We start from the raw sequence: 22,336 nt of genomic DNA on the forward strand, positions 1-22,336 counted from the left end.
CAAAGAAACACGCCAGCGATGCCTGGCTGGGGGACCTGGCGGGGGACCCCAGCGGTGCTGGCCACCGCGGGGCTGAGCACTGCATCGTTCCCCTTCCCTGTGTGTGCAGTGGGTGCTCTCAGCTCCCGCCCTGGGACGGGGAGCCTGTGGGAGAGGGGTTGGGGGTTGGTGTCGTGGCAGCCTTGGAGACCTCGTTCCTGGCTCAGGGCTCTGCTCTCCAGTATGAGCCAAGAGCGCAGCCCGGCAGAGCTGGCTTGGAGGGTCTGGGGACATGGCGTTCACTGCCTTCGACCCCCAGGAACCACGGATCTGAATCCCAGCTGCCTCCATGGGCAGAAGGAGGATGAGGGGTTGGTGCTAAAGGGAAAAAGCCTGCATCCCAGAAGCTATTTGCTAAAGGGAAAACGGGAACACCCGGAGCACCTGCTTGCTCTGGGAGCGCCCTGCGCCGCTGGTGCGGGGTCCTGGGCCAGCCCGGCCTTGCAATGGGCCTGCGTTTCCCTACGGCTCTGTCCTCTTCCTCAGCGGCTCCCAAGCACGGGCCGCGAAACAAATAAATAGAAAGCAAAAGATGAGTCTAGCGACAAGCCCTTGTTCCCGCAGGGCTCCCTTTTGCTGCCTTAATTTTTCAGGAGACTCCACCACCTTTGGCTGCAGCTTAAGAAGAAAAGGCAGCCGCTAGGGTCCGGCTGCCGTTCCAGCTGGGAGCACCCCGAGCGCGGGAGCAGGGCTTGCGGGCTGCAGGATCTCCTCGGCGTTCCCGCACACCCGGAGGCAGGGACGGATGAGGTACTGGCGCGAGGCTGCTCCTGGGGTCCCGTGGGGAAGAGCAGCGTCTTGTCCGGGCAGCGTTTGGCCCGTGAGACCCGGGGGCTGGAGAGGGGCTGCAGGATGCGGCGGGCGCAGGCTGGCCAGGATACGGTCCGTCTGCGGAGGAAATCCCTCCCGCACCACATATGGGAAGCGCTGTGCGCCAGGGAGCTCCCCGCAATAGCAAAAGCAACGGAGCGCTCGAGGCTGAATCCTTGGCCAGGCATTACAGCGGTAACCGGGAGTTTTTGGCATCGTCTCTTCGAGGAGGGTTTTTTTGAAGCTTACTGGAATTTTTACAAGGTGTTTTCCTTAATACGCCACTTAAGCAATTAGCAGTGACTGCCGAGGTCCCGGGAACCGTGCTGGGTAGAATTGAATTTCCCTAGCTCGGATGCTGTTAGGCAGCAGTTTAGCGTTATTTGCGGGCGGGCATGAGACAGCGATGCATGTGGGGAATTACATTGGCAATGTAAGAAATACAATGAGGAAAATGTAATACAGAGCCGTGCAACTTTATGCCACGTTTATTACGTGCCATAATTGAAAAGCAGTCTTGGAGCTTTTCTTATTCCTCTCTTTCCCCGGATGAAGGGGGAAGCCCCTCGCTGTGACCCGAGACTTGAAGCCCATGGGCTTCATCGCCGCTTGCCCGGGCAAGGGGCCCCCTGCGGTTGGTTTTACATCGTGGGGCTTTTCCTTATGCCTCCCGCGCTCCTGGTTTCAGGGGTGGCGAAGCGCCATGGCTCAACGACCGTTGACGCAAGACCAGCGCTTTTGCACCTCGAGCGGGTGCGGATGGACGGCACCGCGGAGTCTTTCTCGTGGTTAATGTATAACGCGTGTGCGTGGGCGCCAGGACCCGCCGCGGCCTCCCGCCGGGTGATGCCGGGCTGCGGACGGCAAGGCCGGAGCTGCCGTCGCCACCAGGGTCGCCCCGCGGCAGCCCCGGCCGGGATGCCCACGTGCGAGCCGTTCCGGGGAGCGGAGCGTCCCGCGGGGGGGGGGGGGCTTTGCTGCGGCGGGGGGGAGGCAAGCCAGGCTTAGCGAGGGAAGCGCCAGGTCCCTCGGCTGAGGATACGGCTCCCGACGCGCCTCCTGGGAGACTCTGCTATTGCGGTGCTTAAAAATAGACTTTGCACCGGTTAATCGGCCGCGGGAAGCGCCGAGCGGAGGCAGGCAGGTGAGGTGGCACCCGAGAGAGGGAAGGGAAGGTGGCCACTTGCCTCCTTTACCAAAAACTCAATTTTTTCAAGAAATAGCTGGTTCTTCTCTCGTTGGGGGATGCTGGCGTTTTGTTTCCAAGCACGGCTCGCTTCCTCTGCTGCCTGGGCCCCGTTGTGGCGCCCAGCTGTAGCGATGCTCTGCAGAGCATCTCGTCACTGCGCACCCCTGCGGGGCTGGTGTCGGACCTCGTGAGGTCCCACTCCATGCCCTGGGTGTCTGGATCAGCGGTTTGGGTGATGGTCCAGCACTGCCTACGGGCTCGCAGGGTGGAATTACTCCGGAGAAGAGATTATCGAAGATCCAGGGATCTGCTCTGTTAACTCGTCTCTGTTTTCCAGCAGCTGTTAGCGTGGGGAGCAGAACATGCGAGCTCTCGGGGTGGATGTCGGGAGGGAGGGGGAGCCCCAGCCCTGCAGTGTGAAGTTCGAGTAGCGGAAAACTTTCGGCAAAGGTTTTGCTGGGGGGCTGTCGCGTGCCGGGGCTCTGCCTGGGTGACCTCCGCCCGCTGGCTGCAGGCGGGAGCCACCCCGTGGAAGGGGCTCCGGGATGGAGAGTCTGGTGCCCGTGTCCCCACGGCATGCAGGGATGGGCTGTGCTGATGATCTGGAGTTGGGAGACCTCCCTCCATACGAGGTTACCGGAATGATATAATTCGGCCGTGACTCCAAGCACTTCTCCCGAGTTCAGCAGCTTTTCCCCTGCTGGGGAGGTGGCTGCGAGGCGAGGGGCACGCGATGGTGGAGGACTCGCTCCATCGCTGTCGGCAAGTCGCGGTGCACCGTCCCCCGGGAAGGCGTCCGGCTGTATCCACTCTGCAGGAGAGCCCTGGGAATTGTGGCTGGAAGGACACGGGCTCCCAGGAGTTCCTCTCCATCCTTCCTCCCACCCAGCATGCCGCTGGCCTCTTCCACAGAGCTGCTCCCCTGCGTCACCCTCGTGGGAGAGCACCCGGCTCCGCAGTCCCCCTTTGGCCACGGCCAGCGGAGCATCTCGCCATTGGGAGCCGGGGAGGATGTTGCAGGAGGAGCAGCCTGTTCCCGGTTTGGTCTCTCCGCTGTTGGCTGGAGTGGTGGGGCCGCTCGGTGGTTTGGGGGCACTTGCTCTGAAAGCCGCTCCTGCTAGCGCCGCGGCTGGAGGAATCGCTAATCGGGCAGCGGGTAAAGACCCGAGAAGCCTTTCCACTCCGGACAAATGTTTTCCAGGCTCCAGATGACAGGAGAGCCCTTTAGTGCGTCTGGGCAGCGAGTCAAAGCACGCATTTAATGGGAGACTGGTTCAAGGCAGGTGGTTGGACCATTAAATTTGAGGCCAAGATGCCGTTCAATTAATATTTTAGTGGGATGGACAGTAAGTGAGGGGAAGAAAGATTGTTTCCATTTCTATCTGATTGAGACAACCAGTCTGATTTTTAAGATCTGTAGAGTATAAATAGTATCCAGAGCGATAAAGAGTACTTAGAGCAATAAACTTCTCCCATCCCGCCCCTGCGGTGGGGATGGGAAGTGGGTCTGCAGGAACTCGTAGCGAGCGCGTGCAGATGGAGTCCTTTCCCTATGGCTTTCTCTTCCCCAAATCGGCCTGTGCAGGACTCAAGCCCCGCCGGGGCGGGATGGGCAGCGGCTGCGATCCCGGGGCGTCCGCCCTGCCCGGCCCTTCCCGCGGCCAGGGGGGGACCGCAGGCGGCAGAGCTGCTGAGCGGGATGCGTCGCATGCCCCGGTGGCTACGGGGTGTTGCGTTGCTCACAGGCCGGTTCATGGCTCGGGGATCTCCCCTCGCCGAGCACGTGGGAGGCGTCTGAGCTCATCTGCTTTTCGGGGGATAGCAGCTGCCTGGGTTTCCTCACGTCCGCCATGCAATCCATGCAATCCAAGCACTGGGGTGCTGGTGGGCTTGGATCAGCCCCGCGGTGCACGCTCCTGGCCCCTGCGTGACCGGAGAAATCCCCTCCGTGCTCTCTCTTGCACTTCTGCCAACAGTTTGAATTTCATTTCTCCGTGAGGTCAGGAGCTTACTTCGACTTTCAGATCTTTCTGCTTGGCCGTGCTGCCGCGCGTCCCCGCTGCGCAGGATCCATCATCGCGGCTTAGCAGAGCTTGTCGCAGCGGCGCTGCCAGCAGCTGCCTCTCGCCTGCGCTCGCGCCCGGCGCTTCCGCTTGGCGGATCCCCAGAAGCCCTTGTGTTTGGGGACTAACCTGCGCGTGGCTTAGGAGCCCAACAGCAGAAGTCCACAGCGGTCTGATATCTCGGTTTCCACTTTACGTGGCCACACAGCTTCCCTCTGGGAACAGACCTCCTCTTTTTTTTTTAATTATTATTTTATTTTTTTATTTAAGGCTGGAAGCGGCCTTTGGGTTGTTCTGTCTTCCCTTCCACGTAACACAGGGAAGCTCCTGCGGCGACAGTTGTGCCAGCAGGTAGCACCTCCGAAGGGGTCCAGCCTCCTTCGGAAGGCGCCTGGGAACGTGCTGCGCCGGCAGGTAAGCTGGGCTGGGAGCAAACTGCCCTTGTTTTGGGGAAAAGCGGTATAGATTTGCTGCCAGTTTTCATCTCGCCTTCCACCGCTGTGCCGGCGGCGGCTGTCTGGGGCACAGTACGGTGTTTTGAGCAGTGGGCAGCTCTGGGGGTGCCGGGGAGCTGCGCCGGCAAGTTTTAAAGCCGAAGGGGGGTCGCAGCCGCTGCGAGCTGAGCCGTCGAGTCCCCTGCGTGGGGATGCATGGATAGGCCAGAACGGCGTTCGCTGGCCTGGTGACGCGGTGTGGCGTCCTCCGCTGCTCTCCCGCCGTCCCGGCGGAATGGAGATACTGCTCTTAAAAACGGTGGGGACATGGTCCTTCCCCGCTCCCAGCTGGCGTGGGAGAGCGGCGTGGGCCACTCGGGGCTCCCCCTCCAGTGTTCCCGCGCGGCTGGGGATGACCCCGGCTCCGGTGAAGCCGGAGGGACCTCCGCCAGCGATGGCCGCGGGGCTGGACCTTGGCCAGCGGGACGCCGGCGCTGCCAGCGCTCGGCCCCTGGGCTGCGGGACAGAGGGGCCAGCGTGCTCCCGCGCCGGCGTGAGCGAACCTGCTGGCGGAGGGGGCTCGCGGGCGAGGAGGAGGAGGAGGAAGAGGAAAGGCAATACCGTGCTGGGGGAAGGCAGAGCAATCCCCCGCAGCGCTGCCTCCGGCTCCCCGTCCCGCAGCGACAGGGACCCTCCCCTAAATCCAGTTTTTGAACCCGTGGCTGGCTTCCAGCTGATTTTGGCAGTGGCAGATCTCAAAGATGGGAAGAACCCACGCGCCCCTGGGTCTGGCTCTCGCAAACACCTTGGGGTTTCTCTTTTCCTCAAGTGCTTTTATTGCTTGTGTTGAAAAAGGAGAAAATGGGCCCATCCAGTTAGATGACTTTGGTTGTTCTGTTGGAGCCTGACCTCCCCTTTTGGCCGCCAGCTTTGGGGCGCGCAACGCGGCGGGTACCTGTGAAACCCCTTTCAGGAGCTCCAGCTCCAGCCACGTGCCGAGAGCTGCCTGCTTCTGGGCTGGCTTGCTAAAGAGCTTTTCATTTATTTTTAATAGTCTCTCCCTGCTCCTGGGGGTTTGAGAGCCACTTCCAAGGTGTTGGTTTTACCCCTGGGCTGCTCCTGATTCTCTGTGGATTTGGAGAGTGGGGTGTTTGGGGGCTGGGGGAGAAGGTTCATGCTGTCCGGGATGCCTGCCCCCATCGCAGGGCTTGTGCAGTTCCCCTGACCAGTGGTTAATTAATTAATGGTCGTGTGAGCTGCTGGAGTGATGTCTTAGTAGGAATAGTCAACTTTCCCAAGCAAAGGAGCTTCTCTGTGAGCGGAGAACATCAAAATCTAGGGGAACTGTCCAGGTGTCTGGGTAGCCTGGCCACTCCACCACCATCCCTGCCTGTGGCAAAGCTGTCACCAAGCCGGGTTGGTGCCTGGCGCGAGGCGCTGCCTCCCCTGCCCTAATGCTGCGAAGAAGAGCTAAAAGCATGGCACAAGTCAAGTCTCTGGCCGAAGGGAGGAGACCTAGGTCGTGCCTTGCCACTGGGCCGTTCCCTGAGGATGTGAGTCCTGCGCTGCCCCCTCCTCCCTCCCTACCCCTAAAAAAATTGATTTGACAAAAATACAGATGGAGAAGTGGCATGACCCATTCCTCCTGGGCTTTGGAGAGGAGTGCTGAGCAGGGATGAAGGGAGACCATCCCCTTCCCACAAACCTACCCCCTTTATGGCCATAAGGGAGCTCCTGGGTCCGCGCACAAGCAGGGCCTGTAAAGAAAGCTGCCACGCTGCCGAGACACCACGGGCAATGTAAATCCTGAAGGCGAATCCCCTTCAGCTCCTCCGGGCGGGGAGTCCTCGGTGGTTTTACGAGGAATCAATAATGCTTTGCATGGTCATAATCATAAAACAAGAACAATTTATGGCTGCTGCCAGGGCAAAGTTGTCCAGGGGATGAGGTGGAACTACACAAAAACACTTCCCCAAAGCGTTTCCTTGCTCTGATGCTTTGGTTCTTGGCCGTGGAGCTCCCAGTGCCCCCCCGGGGTGCACAACCCGTTGGGGACAAACATGCTGGTGGAGATGCAGGAGAGCGGAGAAACGAGCCTCCGCCGTGCCACGCTGCGGCTGCCTCCCGCCGGCGGCCTCTAAATCTGGGCCAAGTGAATGCATGATTCCCTTCCGGGCAGGTCCAAAGGGAGAGCTCGGGGAGGACGCCGGGGAGAGCAACCTGCTTCGGGGCTGCTGCAGCCCCCCGTCCCTTTGTGCCTGCTTCTGAGGATGTATGGGCGTTTTGGGGGGAGAAATCGAGGCAACCCCTCCCCGTGCGGCGGAGGTCGTCTGGGATGGGATCTCCATCAGCTGCAGTTCGCAGGTTGGGGAGAAATTAGCCTTTGTTTTCCCTTTGTTCCGGGGAAAAAATGCCGCACCGATGCAGCGTGTGCTCACCCTGCTCTCCTAGCTGCAAGGTACCTGCTTCTCAGCCTGAAAATCACATCAATTTAGTGTCACCCTCACGTTTAAATATTCCTGCGGCTGGCGGGCGCGGGGCTCGGTGCTGGCACGCAGGCGGGAGCAGCACGGCCCCTGCCCCTTTTTTTAGCTAGTTCTCCTGGAAGGGAAGGCAGGTTTCACCCTCTTCTTATAGGTGCGCCGTCGGAGGGGGCGGAAGGGGGGCGACTCGCCCCCGGGGGCCGTAGGAGCCGGCGGCAGCCTCAGGCCTCCCCAGCACGAGGGCAAGGCGGCTCCCGGCTCAGCCCCACGGAGCAGCGCTTCCCTCTGCCCGTCTCCTGCAGCCCCCGGCGCGGAGGCCTCTTCCCCCTCGCTGCATCCCCGGGGAAGGATGCTCCCCGGCGAAAGCGGAAGCGTTGCGGGAGCCCCCCGGCGCCGGGGCGGGCGCCCGAAGGGGAACCCTGCGCCTGGAGGTGGGAAGTGGTTTCTATCAGCCCGGCGGAGGTGCTTTTTCGGAGGGGGGAGAAGTTGCTGCGGGTGGTGGTGTCTGCAGACTCTGGGCTCTCTGCGCGTGAAAGCTGGCGTGGTGTCGGGTTCTGTATGTCGAAGCGAGCGCTGACCCCTTGGCTTGTCCCCCGCGCCACCCCGCTGGGACTTTCAAGGGGACCCCGTGGCCCAGAGGGTCTAGACACTCAGGAAGAAGCCTGGGCTCTGCCCTGCGCAGCACTTGGGCCAGCCTAAGCTGTCGCTTAGGACGTGCTGTGGTTGCGTGCCGTTCAACGAGACGCGGTCTGTTGATTGCGACGTGGTTTCCTCTGTAAATCTGGCCGGGGTGCATTTGGACACCAGGAGGAACTATCTCCTGGAGTTCACGCTAGTCTTCGTTTTCCACCCGAGTGACGGTGGTGGGCGCCTTGCCAGCAGAAAGGCAGCGCGGGAAGACAACTGTAACCTGTAAACGTGTTTTGTGTAAACGGGAAAAAGCCAAAGTCGTGGTGAGGACTGAGCGCCCCTTCCCTGGATGCCATGCAGGAGCACGGACCGAGGGGAGGGCGACATCACTGGGTCGTGCATCATTTTTTGGGTGCATTTGCTGGGCCTGCAGCTCTCGGCCCCGTGCGTGGCGGGTAGGGTGGCCCCCGGCGCTAACCCCGTCTCCGGTTTGCCTCCGCAGCCCGCCGGCAGGTGGAATGGGGCAGTCATGAACGGCGATGCCCTCTGCCAGGAGCCCTCCTCGCCGCTCCCCGACTGGCGCGAGTTCTGCGAGCTGCACGCCCAGGCGGCCGCCGTCGACTTCGCCCAGAAGTTCTGCCAGTTCCTGAAGGAAAACCCCCACTACGACACCCCCGGCGCCGAGGCCTCCTTCTCCCACCACTTCGCGGCCAACTTCTTGGACATCTTCAGCCTGGAGGTCAGCCGGGTGTTCGTGTCCGACTCGCCCACCAAGTACAACATCGTGCCCTTCGTGGGGCTGCAGAACTGTCACGTGCCCTACGGGCGAGACGTCGCCCAGAGGAAAGAGGAGACCTCCACGGAGTCGCTGGACAGCATGGACCACCCCCTGGGCGCCCACAGGTACCTGAGCCCGTCGCAGCAGGTGCAGGCGCGCAAGGTGTCCTCCTACGGCCAGTCCCGCAGCTCGGAGGACGTGTCCGTCCACGCCACCTCCAAGCCCAAGTTCAAGAAGGGCTTCTCGCTGAGGAACATGAGCTTGTGCGTGGTGGACGGTGTGAAGGAGATGTGGCATCGGAAGTCCTCTCCGGAGCCGGGCGCCGAGGCCACGCAGGGCGGCAGGAGGGCCGAGAGGGAGCCGTGGCCGGCGGGGAGCAAGGAGCACGGCGACCCCCGGGAGAAATGGACCCACAAGCTGCGGCTTTCCAAGGCGCAGTCCTCCAAGGTGGAGCTGGTGGACATCCAGAGGGAGGGGACCCTCCGCTACATGGTGGCCGACGACACGAACTGTGTGGGGAGCTCGCAGTGGCAGAAGTGCCGCCTGCTGCTCAGGAAGGCGGTGAAGGTGGAAGGGGAGAGGTTCCTGCTGGAGTTCTACGTCCCTCCCAAGGTAAGTCCCCTGCTCGGTCGGCTCTGCGGGGACACGGCTCCCGCGTTCGTAGCTGTCACGCTCCTCGGTCCCCGGCAATGGGCTTTCAGGTGATGATGGTTTTTCAGCTCTTGGTGTTGTCCTGGAGGGTGATTCTCCCTCTCCGTTTCAAGGCGGTTTAGTGTCCTCCAGGTCTCGGTCCTCTGGTCGGTGAGATGTCACCTGGTGCTTGTGCTTATCCTCCTGTGCCAAACTCCTCTGTCGTGTCTGGGGGCTTTTCTCCGCCGCTGTTTTCCTCAGTGTTTGAGCTGAATTTGAGCAGCCGTTGTAGTTTCTCCAGGGTTTTTTTTGTTTGTTTCCACTCCTGAGCTGGAGCTGAGCGCGGGAGACTGGGACCGAGGTGGAAGGGTTTGCCCAAGAAACGGGGCTTGCGCACGAGGGGCTTCACCTTCGCCCTCCTGAAGCTCCCCTGCTCGCGGCGAGAGCGTCCCGCCGGGGGACGAGCGCGAGGCCGCGCAGCCCTCGCCGTGCTGACGCCGTGGCTGCGCCCCGAACGCCTTGGGCAGCCTCGGCTCTGCAGAGCGCCGTGCAAATACTGAGCAGCTCCCTGGGGTTTCACTAGCTGCGTGTGTTGGTAGTGAAATCGCAGGTTATTTAAATGCTTGGGGAAGAAAAAAACTCGTTTGCTTTTCGCCAGGATTTTACCGTTTGCAGCCGGGGCCGCGGCTCCGCTTCGTGGCTCAGGGCTCCTGGAGCCGGTGCAGGTTTCTCCGTTGGTCCCGGCGTGCTTCGAACCCCGCGTTTGGTAGGGACTTGGTGTCATACGTTTCACATGGGGCAGCAGAGTATTTCATGTTTTAAAAAGTGTTTTCTGCTTTTATGAGGCCAAAATGAACGTTGGCACTGGTGGCATTAGTCCATGCCTTTTTTTTTCCCCACCTGATCGTCTCTTCTTGCTCGTTAAAGTATAAATTATGAGTCTAAACTGGAGTGCATCTCTCGTACAGAGAAGCTCTGAGCCCCTATGTTTAGCGTACGTCCCTGATAGCTGGCTCTGGCGTCATCCTAAGCCGGGGAACCTGCCGCTCCCTGGGGACGCGTGTGAAACCGAGCTGGAAGAAAACCACCCCCGGCCATGGCAGGACGCATGGAAAATCCATTAGGGTGAGACCGTCCTGGGTGTCATCAAACACGGGAAAGATCTCGTTTCCTTTCGCCGCCTCCTAACCTCCGCGCTGTGCCAGGGCACAGGAGGCCGTGCTGCCGGCGTTGGCTCCCTCGCGGCTCCCCCGGGTGTTTTCCGGAATCCCGGAGCCGGGGGACGCGGGGCTTGTGTGGGAGCAGGGCTTGCGAGCCTGGGACGGACCCCTGTGGTGGCACGCTTGGGTTAAAAGGGAACAGGAGCTGCTCTTAAAACACTTAGGAGATTGCTCATAGGGGTTTTTAAATGTATTTTGATTTGTCTCTTTAAAAAAAAAATCAATTTCAAAATGATTTTGGGATAACTTTTATGAAAATAGCCTCCTCTTTTATCATAATTACACCCCTCCTAGTCTCCGGTTTACATTTCCCTCTCTTCTCAGCCCATCTTCCTTTTCACCTGGCAAACGCTCCAGCTTTGAAAGCGGCACCGTTCTTGCGCAGCTGGAGGAAAACGGCTTTTTGCTTCGGGAGCCCCGAGCTCTGTGTTTGCGTAGGTCCTACAAAAACCGTGGCCACGTTTTTAGATTTCCTTAGCAAATTACTTCTTTGGCACCGCTCAGGCTGGAAGCGATGCGCCGAGTGAGATGCTGGCGCGGGTGGGCTGCCTTGCGCTTCGAGCGGAAATGCAGTACCATTCCATATCCCGTATCCCGCTCCACCCAGAGAGGGTCCCTGAAATGTCCCACGGCTTTTAACAGTGCCTGCGCATGGGACGGACCGCAGCCCGTGTGCCCGGGGGAAAAGGTGGTTCCTCTTCTGCTTCTCCAGTTGGTTTCGTTTTTTCCCCCAAATGGGAACTGAACCTTTGGCACCCTACAGCCCCGGCAGCTCCCGGGGGGGCGTCCGGGCTGCGCTGGGCTGGTCGGGACTCGAGCCAGCAGCTCTGCCCCCGTGGGATGCTCGCTTTTCTGTAATGTAATTAAAATTCCCTGCACGGATAAGGCTGATGGGTCTTGACTCCTCGACCGCGATGCCGCTGCGGCACTGGGTGCACGGGGCACCCTTGGGTGCTGCCGCTTCCCCTCCGCCTGCCCTCGCCTGCTCCAGCTCCCCGTGCCGTGTGCTGAACGCTCCCCGCCGGAGAGCGAGGTTCTCCCCCCAGGCATTTCTTAATAAAGAGAGGGTTTGGAAAGGAGAGAAGCAAGTGGTCTGGGCAGAGCTGGAATATCAGCGTGTGCTGAAATGAGGAAGAGGTTTGGCAGCTAAATGCACTAACTCCTCTATCTTCCACCGGGCCTTCTCCTGGCTTAATTAAAAGAGCTCAGAGTTATCAGGCACATGAGGGAAATCAATGCTTTGCTTTTTTTTTTTTTTTTTTTCTTTTTCTTCTTTTTTTTTTTTTTTCCCCTTTGTAATGACAGTGCGGGCTGAGGAGAGACCCTGCCTGCCCGCAAGCCCCGCCGGGCTGTCCTCGGGGGGAGGCTGAGGCGATTGCACGCTTTTGTCCTCATCAGTTCGCGTTCATGTTCTCCAGGCTTCCAAACCAAAGGTGAGCATCCCGCTGTCGGCGATCATCGAGGTCCGGACAACCATGCCCTTGGAGATGCCCGACAAGGACAACACCTTCGTGCTGAAGGTAAGGTCCGGAGCGCACCCTCGCGCGTAGCTCCTGGTCCGCAGGGATAACCCTCAACGCTCACCCAAGGGCAGGTGCTCCCTGCGGCTTGCTTTGCATCCCTGAGGCCGGCTTCGGTGCTTTGGTTGCACCTGGAAAGCTCCGAACGCCTCGCGTGCGGCCGGAGTGGCGATTCGGCTGGCTTCACCGTCCCTCAAGTGACTCGGGTAGCTGGGTGCCGCGGCGCCCCGGGGTGCTGCGTTGCGCCGAGCAGACGAGAGTCTGCGGGGAAAGGAGATCGCAAAAGTCTCCCGCGCTCCAGCTAGCGACCCCCTGAGAAAGCCCTTTCTGCATAATGCAATTAATTAGCTTCACGTGCTCCGCCGTTCTCCTGCGGCAGCTGTCAGCAGCGGCCTTTCGCGCCGAATAGGGATCGCAGCGTGCCGCGTTCCAGCGGCAGCACCGGAAAACACCTCCGGTTGAGGCCTCCTGGAGAGGCTGAGTGCTGCTGCCACAGGGGCACCTCGACTCCTACGTGGCTCGTGGCCGGATGCAGCCCCGGTGGTGTCCTTGCCGCGCTGCTCCCACGGCGGCCGTTCGCCTGCCCGGGCGCACGTGCATGGACGTTGGAAGACCGAGTTGCGGTCCGGCTCGGGCTGTCTCTTTCCAAGACCGTTTCGCTGATTCGCCAAGTTCATTTGAATTCTCGCCTTGTCCTCCGACACGCTGCCACCTCGGCGTCATCCGTGAATTTGTTAGGCGTCCTCCCTTTGCTTTTGGGCTAATCGTTAATGAAAAGTAGCACGTGCAAAACAGTCCTCGCTATTAAGGCTGCCACCGGCTATATCCCTCCACCCTGAGAGTTAACCATCGATAACCGCTCCTGGAACGTGGCTCATCCGCTACGGGGGATCCGGTTTTCCAGATCCCCCTATGAGAGTTTCCTCCGGACCGTGTTTCCCTACCGCGTCGTGTCTCACCATGCCAGAAGCATTGCTAAAGCCAAGGATACGACACTGTCGGCTCCGAGATCGCTTCAGCCGTTCCCTTAAGCACCCCGGGGGCAAACGCATCGAGTCTCAGCAATCGGAAAACGCCTGATTTACCAGGTGCCCTCTAACCTGCGCTGGCCCCGTTTTGGCCAGAGCGCTTACCCCCGTCGCGGGGTTAATTGATTGCGATCGATCCTTTTAGTGAGGCACAGCACGCAAAAAGGCATTAAACACATCGGCTCCCTCCGCGTCACCTGCTCCCCCTGCTCCCCTGTTCCTGCTGACCCACCAGTCCTTTGCCCTTCCTCTTGGGAACGTGCCGAATGCTTCTGCGTTTTTCTTGACATCCCCTCTTAGCTGTATCTCACTTTCTGCGCTGGCCCTTTTTGCCTGTTTTTTTGCATTCCTCCTTTGCTGGCCAGGCGTGCGGAGGAGGTGGGCAGCCCGCTCTCCCAAGCCGGCGGCGTGCCGCCTTCTCGGAAAGCCCGAGATGCTGCTTCATCCCATTAAATAAAAAGGGGTGGGAAGGGGGGGATCCTCACTGCCCCTGCCCGGGGAAGGCTCGCGCCATCGCGGCCCCGGGCTCGGCTCCCTGCGCGCCCTGTTTATTTTCAGGGCAATGATTCAGTTGTATGTGATTAATTTAATTTGCTAGAAGGTTGTCTCGGCTGGCAACGCGATACCCTCGCTGAGCCGGGGCTGCCTCGCCGGCCGGGTAGCGGATCATATAACACGCCTGGGAGGGAGGGCGCGGGGACGGCCTGCCGCGGGCCCTGAACTTTGCACGGGGCGATTTCGGAGCGCCTCTGCCCCGGTTTCCGTGTCCGTGCCCTACCGCCGCTCGCTGACGTCTGTGCTCCTGGCTGCTGCCTTTCCCCGGAGGCCCAGCTCCTTGGGCCTCGCGGTTACACGAGGCTCCCGGCTCCTTTGCGTTCTGATTTGTTTTATTCTTTCCTGTTAAAGTGGGTTTCTCTCCCACCCTGTTGCAGAGAAACACTGGGAAATCGGCAGGCAAAAAAGAATCTCAGGACGCCCCGTTGCATGGGATGCTGCGCTGGCTCGTGGGGCCGCCTGCCCCCGTGGCCCCCCCGTGGGCTCCCCGCCGGGCCTTTACGCCCAGATAAAACCCTGCCCCGCATTTGCCGAAAGCGGGACGGTTTCTCCTCCGAGCCGCGGTGGGGGATGCCGTCGGGCGCACCGGAGCAGCTCCTCGCTGCGTCCCCCTCGGCGTCCGCTCGCCGTGACGGGAGCGGGCGGCTCTTTTCCCACCTTCGGCCCGGGTCCAGCGGCACTGTTTGTTTAATAGCGGGGGGCGGCACGGGGGGCTCGGCTCGCGCCGCGTGACGGGGTCCGCTTTGCCTCCCCGCCGGCAGCTCCCGGGGCCCCGGTGCAGGCTGACGGCCCTGTCCCGCCTTGCCTCCAGGTGGAGAACGGCGCGGAGTATATCCTGGAGACCATCGACTCCCTCCAGAAGCACTCCTGGGTGGCGGACATCCAAGACTGCATCGACCCCGGGTAAGGCCGGCGGGAGGGAGCCGCTCGGCAGGGCCGGTGCTTCCCATGCCGTGGGGCTGGGCTCGGAGGAAGGCGCCCAGCACGGGTTGCGTTTTCTCCTCCGGCCCTGCTGGGTCCATGGGACGGGATCCTGGCCAGGGGAGACGGGGCCCATCGCTGCCCTCTGCCTGTGTTTGGGGCTGCCCGGGGCTGCAGGGCAAGGGATCCCTTCGCATGCAGGACATCTCCACCATAAAACACTTATTTTAAGGAAAGCCACTTGGTTACAGCAAGCCAAAAGCTCCTTGAGGCTCGCCTGGGCATCCAGGGCGGCAGGCGTGCTTCCAGGGCTGGTAGCCGCTGTAGACCACCAGGTTGGGAGAGACCCCGGCTGACGCTGGTTTTGCTACTAAAATTATCACAGAAAGTCCTTGACTCGTTTCAGCAGAAATATGGGGGCAAAGTGAGAGCCTTTTTGTGCCAAAGGGGCCGCCTTGCCGGGCTGGCAGCTGGCTAACCCGTCCTGCTGCTTGCCTCCGTGGCCTGCCGCGGGCAGGTGACCGAGACCCCCAGCCCGGCTGGGCGACGCTCCTAACGCCAGCCCGCTGGAGCTTTTGTGCTCCCTCTTAGCTATTTTCCATGCCTGTTTATAGCCCAGCATCCACAGCGTGTTTGAAATCCTGCTGGCGAAACCGCTTTCTTCATGTTTACGTGGTGGCGGTGGTGGTGACGCTGTCGTTAGCGTCGCAACGAGTCTCGCTGCCGCAGGAGAGCCAGCAGCAGTGCCTGGCGTTCCCGGTGGAGCAGCTCCTTCCCATTCCCACCGCGGCAGCCGAGATAAGCGGTGTGCAGCAAGGCCAGGCGCGGGAGCGCGGTGCTAGGAGAAACGCAGCCCGCAGAGATGCGTGGCCGCAGCAGGACCCTGGGGACGCGCGTTAGGGAGGTTCTCGCGCCCGGAGTTGCTGCCGTCCAGATGGCTCGGAAAGCCCGAGTCCCCGGAGAGCAGGGAGAGCCATCGCTTCCCCCTGCCCCTCTCGCAGCCCCCTGCGCACCGGGGAAACCCCCAGCTCTGCCCTTTTCGGCGTGGCTTTGGAAAAGTGAGGTTAGTCAACAAATGAGATGTCCAAGCTGCAAAAGTGAAAAATTCAAGCGAACACAGAAAACGCTTTTTCTCAAAGCGCCTACTTTGATGCCGGCTTTGCAGAAGGGGCCGAGTGCCTTGGCCGTGCTCGCCCGGCCGGCTGCAGAAGTTGCCCAGCTGTCTTCAACTGCGCAACCGCCCCCAGGCCGGTATCGCCCCTTGCTCTGCTTCACGCAGCCTCTTATCCCTGTATGTTTGCTTAGCGCCCAACACAGTCCTGCTTTAGCCTCCGGACATGGCTGTAAAGCAAATAAAATGAACTCTAGAGCAAATAATAATGAGCTGCTTAATACACTGACGCACACACGCGGTGCCAAGAATGAATTTTCATTCGGCTCCCACGTGCAGCGCTTGATCCTTTTTCCAAGGACTCGGAGCTGAAACCTCTGCCTAAGTGCCCTGTCAACGGATTTTTCTGCAGAGCTCAGTCGGTTTTGGTTTTCTTCCTCCCTTCTTGTTTTCTTTTTTTTTTTTTTTTTTTTTTCCCCTCTCCAAACGGTTGCAGTTGAATGACTCCCAATGGCTGATTCACTTACTGGTCACTAAATTATTCAGCAGCTCCCTCGTGAGCCATTACTGCTAACACAGCCTGCTTCCTCGGCTGCTTGCGAACACGTGTCCGCTGTTAAGCAAGAGTAACCGAGCCTGCCGCGAGCATCTCCCGGCAGCAGCGGGGCTCTCGGCGGCGGCCAGGCTAAAAATAGGACGTGAAGCAAGCGTGGTTTCTTGCATAAGAACGATGCTGAAGTGCACAGGCAGCGGGGCAGGCGCGAGGGCAGCCAGCGAGTTAGTCCAGCCGGGGTGGTTTCGTGCAGCCGTCGGGCTGGGAGCGTCCCCTGCGCAGGCTGGGCTGGCCTGGAGGGCTTTTCACACCTAAAGGAGGTGTTTAGTGCCCCCACCGCAGCTGCTCACCCATATCGTTTTGATGGAAAGTTTTCAAGCCGCCCTCGGGGCATCGCCTGCTCGCCCGGCCGAGCCCCGGCAGCAGATGCCTCGGCTTTGCAGGCTGCTCTGCTCTGCCTTCTGGTGCTGCGGGCACTTTCTGTCCGCGGCGGCTCCGCCGGGAGGAAGCGATTAGCAGCCGGGCCGTGATCTGCAGGCTCTGATGAGCGCGTGGAGCTGAATTTCACTGCGACGGTGACGGGTGGTCAGAAAAGTCCCCGCTGCACGGCTGCGAGCGGAGATGCCCCCTCGGCTGGGCGCGCGTGGCTGCAGTGTGCCAGCCGGCGTGCAACCATCCGCTGTGTGCTCTCCTCCCAGGGACAGCGGGGACGACATCGAGCTCGCCGCCTGCGCGCAGGGAGCCTGCCTGCCGGGCAGGGTGTCCTCCTGCAGCTGCGAATTTCTGGCTGACGGTAAGGACATCCGGAAAAACAAAGATCCCCAGAAACGTCCCTGTGGGAGGGTGGGTGTCTCTGCATGTCAGCTCTGGTTTGGGGAGCCAGATCCTCTCGGTGACAGCGGGAGGGAGCCTGAACCATGGCAAGTACCATGTGCCATAGGGATGGGTCTTCCTCTGTCCATCATCTTCCTCATCTCTGGCCTGACAGCCAGCCAGGGTGGCTCCCAGCCTGCAGCTGCATTTGCCACCTGCCCTGGGGAGGTGGCCCGCCCCTGCTGAAGACATCTACAAGAGTACGTGTAGTAAACAGAGCACCCGGCTCCAAGCAATGGGGTCTCTGGGTGCTAGTGAGGTGTCGAGCTCCATCTGCCCACCCTTGTCCCCACGGCCAACCAAGGCATGGCCATGCTAGGGTCTCACCCACGCTGCTTCCCCTGGAAAGGAAACCCAGTGCAGGCTGCAAACGGGTCTCCATGGGCTCCAGCCAGGCCCCTGATCTGCCCTGAGATGCTTTGGAGAGCCGGAGGGTAGCTCCCATGTGCACCGTGTCCTTCGGAGCCGGTAGCTCTGAGTCTTGTCCCATGATTGTGGGAGACACTGAACCGTGAGCACATCCCTCTCTGAATTCCCTTCCAGATGTGCACAGGCCACTGGACAGATGTGCCATGCCCAGCGCTCACAACGCCGCCTCTGCTGCCGTTGCCACCGCCACCATCATCGCTGCACCCCTCGGCCGGGCCAGGGACTCGATGGGGGAGCTGCTGGCCCACGTCCCGCTGGAGAGCTTCCTGCAGACCTTGGAGCCTCCCGGCGCCGCTGGCGGACACCCGGCAGGTACCTGGGCAGCGGCCAGGCTGCTGCACATGGCCCTGTCACTGTGGCAGTGTGAAACATTGCTCCTGAGCCAAACGGGGGTTCAGGAGGGTAAGGAGGGGAGGACGAAGAGCTGGGAGCGGGGAAGGCTGGAGCTATCTCCTCTGCTGTCCCCAGGCCGGGCTCTGCGTCAAGGTGGTGCCTGCCCTGGGTCAAGGCAGCCCTGGTCTTGCTCTCTCTCTCTGCTTAAAATCCTTTTGTCCTCACGGCCAGGGGAAGATAGCGAGGCAGAAGTGGAGCTCAACCTCTCCGACTTCCCCTGGTTTCACGGGACTCTGTCGCGGATCAAGGCGGCTCAGCTGGTGCTGTTCGGGGGCGCCAGGAGCCACGGCTTGTTCGTCATCCGGCAGAGCGAAACGCGGCCGGGGGAATACGTGCTGACCTTCAACTTCCAGGGGAAAGCCAAGGTGGGTGCTGCCGACTTCTCACCGAATAGTTGGTGGGCTCGGTGCCCGGCCAAGCCCTGCCCTGCTGTCCTCGGGCTCGTTCGGGCTCAGCCTCGCTCCTATGCGGATCACGAGAGGGAGCCCTGGTTGCCCCTGGCTTGCCTGGGTCTGGCTTTTGGCTCTGCATCCTGGGCAGAGGCAGAGCTGCCTGCCAGGCAAAGGGGAGGGCGTTTGCTTGGGGGATGCAACTGTCCAGAGCCAAAAGGCTTGGCATGGAGCTGAAATCTGGAAGCTGGACAGAGGGTGTGAGCGAGAAACGCTGGGATGCTGCAGGGTGCCGGGATAGCGAGGACAGGGACCGGAGACATTCATGCACTGAGTTATCCAGGAGAGTCCCTGCACGTCCCATCCCTGCAGGGCCGAGGACACATTCCCAAGGCACATAGGGACCTTGTAGGCTTGAGCTGGGGAGGTGCAGATGACCTGGCAGAGAGGCACAGGGGAGCCGTGCCCATCCGCCACCGCGGCTCAGCAGCGAGCGGCTGCCCCCTCGCAGGGGCATCCCTGGGGGTGACCTCTGCGCCGCTCAGCCCCTTGCCGCAGCAGGACTGCCTGAACCCTTTCCCAGCTGGATCGGCACCTGCCAGGCGGACATAGCAGTGAACACCTGGTGCGAGCCCCGGTGCAGCCTGGCACGTCATCCCCTGCCCTCTCCTCCCCGTCTGCTCCAGGGTGTGAGGTGCGTGGGTGCATGATAAAAACCAAAGCAAGTGCGGTTTTGTAGTGGGTCTCTTTTTTTCAGAGGGCACACGCTGCGGACGGGTTTTGATACAACGGCCTGGTCTTCTGGCCAGGGTGCCGCAAGGAATAGTGCAGGCAGGTTGTAGGCTTCACCAGAGGGGCTGCTCAGGGGGCTGTTCGTGCACTAGGATCGCATCCTGTAACAGGCCGAGTGGTTACACCAGGGGAGGCAGGTATCCCTCATTCTCCCAGCGGATGCCGTGCATCGCCCGCCAGATGCCTTGAATTCACAGGCAGCCAGAAGCTGGAGCATCCTGGAGAGACGCAGAGTGCAAGCTGCCCGCCGTGCTCTGCGTGCTTCCTAACGATGCTCGGCACCAGCAGTGACTAACTTCTCCCTCCGGGTGGTAGTGACCAGGGTTTTGCAGGAATGGGACACAAGGCAGGGAAAAAACAGTCCTGAGTTTGGAGGCAACCAAACTTCCCCTGGTTTGGAGGCAACCAGACCTCGCGGCAGCTCACCCTCTCGCCTCCGCCCCGCAGCACCTGCGGCTGTCGCTGAACGAGAGCGGGCAGTGCCACGTGCAGCACCTCTGGTTCCAGACCATCTTCGACATGCTGCGCCACTTCCACACCCACCCCATCCCGCTCGAGTCCGGCGGCGCGGCCGACATCACGCTCCGCAGCTACGTGGTGGCCCAGAGCCCGCTGCCGGGTAGGTGCCGGCGCCGCTGCCGGGAGGGGGACGGGCCCGTGGGGAGCGCTGGTGGTGGGGCTTGCGGGCGCGGGGCCCCCGGCGCGGTGTTTGGGCTGGGACCCTGCACGGAACCAGAAGGAGGTGACTCTCCAGGACCTTCCCACCAGCGCACTCCCTTCAGCTGTGCCCTTTTCGGCGGGGTCGGCCCCGTGCCGGCCTTTGCAGGGAAAAGCAAGCGATGCTTTGCTCTGCTCCGGAGACGCATTCCCACCAGGAGGCAGCTCTTTCCGAGGAAGGGATGAGCAGGAGCCCTTGGACAGGGAAAGAGGATTTTGCTGTTGTATAAACTCCCGCCTGGGACCCCAAAGCGCTGAGCAAAAGCAGGGGGTGACGCTGGCCGATTCCCGGCGGGCGGGGGGGGTCCACGCGGCAGCTAGGCTGCGACGACACTGCCCTGGCTCCGGCAGGAGAGGATCAGAGGGGTCTGGCGGGCTCACGCGGATGCCAAGAGCCCTGCTGGGTAGGGAGAGGGTCGGGGGGAGACTGGGCAAGGAGGAGAGGGGCAGCGAGGGAGAGGGTCTGGGAAGGAGAGGGTCGGGGAGGGAGAGGACTGGGGCAGGAGCGGGCGAGGGAGAGGTTGCGCCAAGCCCCCCGGCCGCGTCCGAGGGGTCGAGCTCACCGTCTCCCTTGCAGACGCCGGCCCCCCGCCGGCCCCGGCCTCGCAGCAGCCGGGCTGCCGGCCCGACCTGCCGCCCCCGCACTACTTCTGCAGCGCGTCCCCCGCCGGGCCCCCGGCCCCGCCACCCGCCGAGGGGGCGGCCGCGGCCCCCGCCGCCGGCCCCCCGCCCTACCACCGCCTGGAGGGTGCCCGGAGCCGCAGCGACAGCGCCGAGCGCCGGCCGGAGCCCCCCGCCGCCAGCGCCGAGGACTACCACGAGGCCGACGGCGCCCGGAGCCGGACCCGGGCGGTGGAGAACCAATACTCCTTCTACTGACCCCGCGCCTGGGGCTCGCCGGCGGGGGATGCGCCGCCCCCCGGGTGCCCCGTCCCCCTCGCCGCCGAGCCGCGCTCGCCGTCTCCGCCTGCCGCCACCAGCAACCCAGCCGCGAGCCGCTCCGCCGCTTTGGGGAGCGACGTCCACGGTGGGCGATGTCCCCGCGCTCGGGGCTGGGAGGCTGAAAGCATCCGTGCCATTTGGGAGCCTGCAGCGCTTGCGGCAGCGTCCCTCTCCCTCCCAGCCCCGGGAGCTTGCCAGGGCCGGCAGCGCAAAGCCTTGAGGTGCTCCTTCCTCCGGCCGAGCACCTCGGCGCGGTCCTGTGGGGCGAGAGCATCGCCAGCGTCCCCCGAGTCCTGCAAACGAGTCACCGCAGGGCTCTGGCATTTCGGGGTGCCCCCGGGGAGGCTTCCCTTGCGCACACAGAGCAGCCAGCCACGCGCGCAGGTCCGCGAGCCCCTGGCGCTCGCCCTCCGCCGCTGCTGTGAGGACCGTGAGGGGCTGATCCAGGCCGGCTTCCCGAGGAAGTGTGTCTGAGGAAGGCATTTCCCACTCTCCGCCAGGAGATTTTTCCACCGGTGAATGTCCCTCGTTTGAGGAAGGCTTTTCCTGCTCTCCCCGTTCCTTCATCCTTTCCCTCCTTGCTGGAGCTACAGAAAGTCCCTCTCCCCCTCCTCTCCCTTCCGCGGTTTTTCACACCCAGGCTCTCTGCAGGGGTGTCAGCTCAGCCGCTCGCCTTCTTGCTGCCGTGCCTGGGCAATAATGTCCATCGCTTGATGGCAAACCTTGAAAAACACGACAGCGAGCCCACGCTGCAGCAGGGGCCTCGTTTCCAGAGGCAATGGGCAGGTGCCCGGCTGGGCTCCCCGGAAAGGAAAACACTACGGATCTTCAGGAGATGCTTTTGAAGGGTTTTTTTTGTTTTTTTTTTTTTCTTATAGGAATTGAAATGCCCAGGAAGAGCAAGAGGAATGGGGCTGCTTCCAGGGGGGTTAACAGCTAAATGAGACAGAGGGGTCGGGTCAGGTCGACTGCGCGGGCAGCCGGGATTTCCCTCACCGGCAACTAACGCGCCTCCCCGGCAGAGGGGCAGCCGGCAGGGGCAAACCCAGCCGGCGCTCGGCTGTCAGGAGGGACCGGGCACTGCAGTGGCAGTTAGTTACACTATCACTGCCTTCCCTCTGGGTCTCTCGAGCCCTTAGGAGTGGTTTTACGGGCCAGGATGCTTATGGGGGTTGTTTGCTTCGCGTGGGGTGAGAGACCCTCCTCAAGGGCAGCTTTGCTTGCAGATGGCCACGGCAGCAGCACATCCCTCCCAGTTTGCCTCTTCCCCACCGCGGGGGGCTTGGAGCTGGCTGGTGGGTCTCCGTGCGCAGCAGAGCCCACCACCACCACCACGGGACAGACGCCCCGTTGTGTAGCTGTGCCTGGCTGGAAGGTACCCCGAGGGCAAAGAGGGTACGAGCAGAGCCAGAATCTGGGTCAAGACCCCTTGAATTTGCCTGGAGAGTTGTTCCATTGGGCAGTTTTGGGTTGGGTTGGGCTTTATTTTATTTATTTATTTTTTTTTAGGTGCCTTCTTCCCCAAGCTAGCAAAGCGTGTCCCCAGCTCTCCTGCCTGAGCCACTTGTCTCCTGCCCTTCACGAGGGCAGGGAACGTGTCTTGGAGGCTCCTTGCCTCTCCTGCCACGTAAGAGCTGCTGCTGTGGCAGGATGGGTGTGCAGGCCATGGCCAGGAGGAGGGCTGGCAGGTCTCACTCCTGCAGCAAACGCCACCTTCACCCCAGTATGCAGCCGTCGCGGCTGGCTGCGGTATGTGCCCTTGTTCGGCACAGCTACCCAGCTTGGAGATGCCGGAGGAGCCTGTGCAGCTATCGGGACACTACTGAGCACTGCAGGG

At 61.7% G+C, this 22,336-nt stretch overlaps 1 protein-coding gene across 1 annotated transcript; it reads left to right on the top strand.

Annotated features, from left to right (window-relative positions):
- The first annotated feature begins 8,156 nt into the window (after positions 1–8,156).
- On the top strand, positions 8,157–20,436 carry SH2B2 (SH2B adaptor protein 2). The gene is made up of 8 exons (XM_067309590.1): positions 8,157–9,038; positions 11,695–11,796; positions 14,191–14,282; positions 16,663–16,757; positions 17,381–17,578; positions 17,831–18,024; positions 19,288–19,459; positions 20,135–20,436. The coding sequence occupies exons 1-8, from the start codon at positions 8,178–8,180 to the stop codon at positions 20,434–20,436; spliced, it is 2,016 nt and encodes a 671-aa protein (XP_067165691.1). The 5' UTR covers positions 8,157–8,177.
- The last annotated feature ends 1,900 nt before the right edge of the window (positions 20,437–22,336 follow it).

This window comes from Apteryx mantelli, chromosome 22, assembly GCF_036417845.1.
Source record: "Apteryx mantelli isolate bAptMan1 chromosome 22, bAptMan1.hap1, whole genome shotgun sequence".
Classification (NCBI taxonomy): domain Eukaryota; kingdom Metazoa; phylum Chordata; class Aves; order Apterygiformes; family Apterygidae; genus Apteryx; species Apteryx mantelli.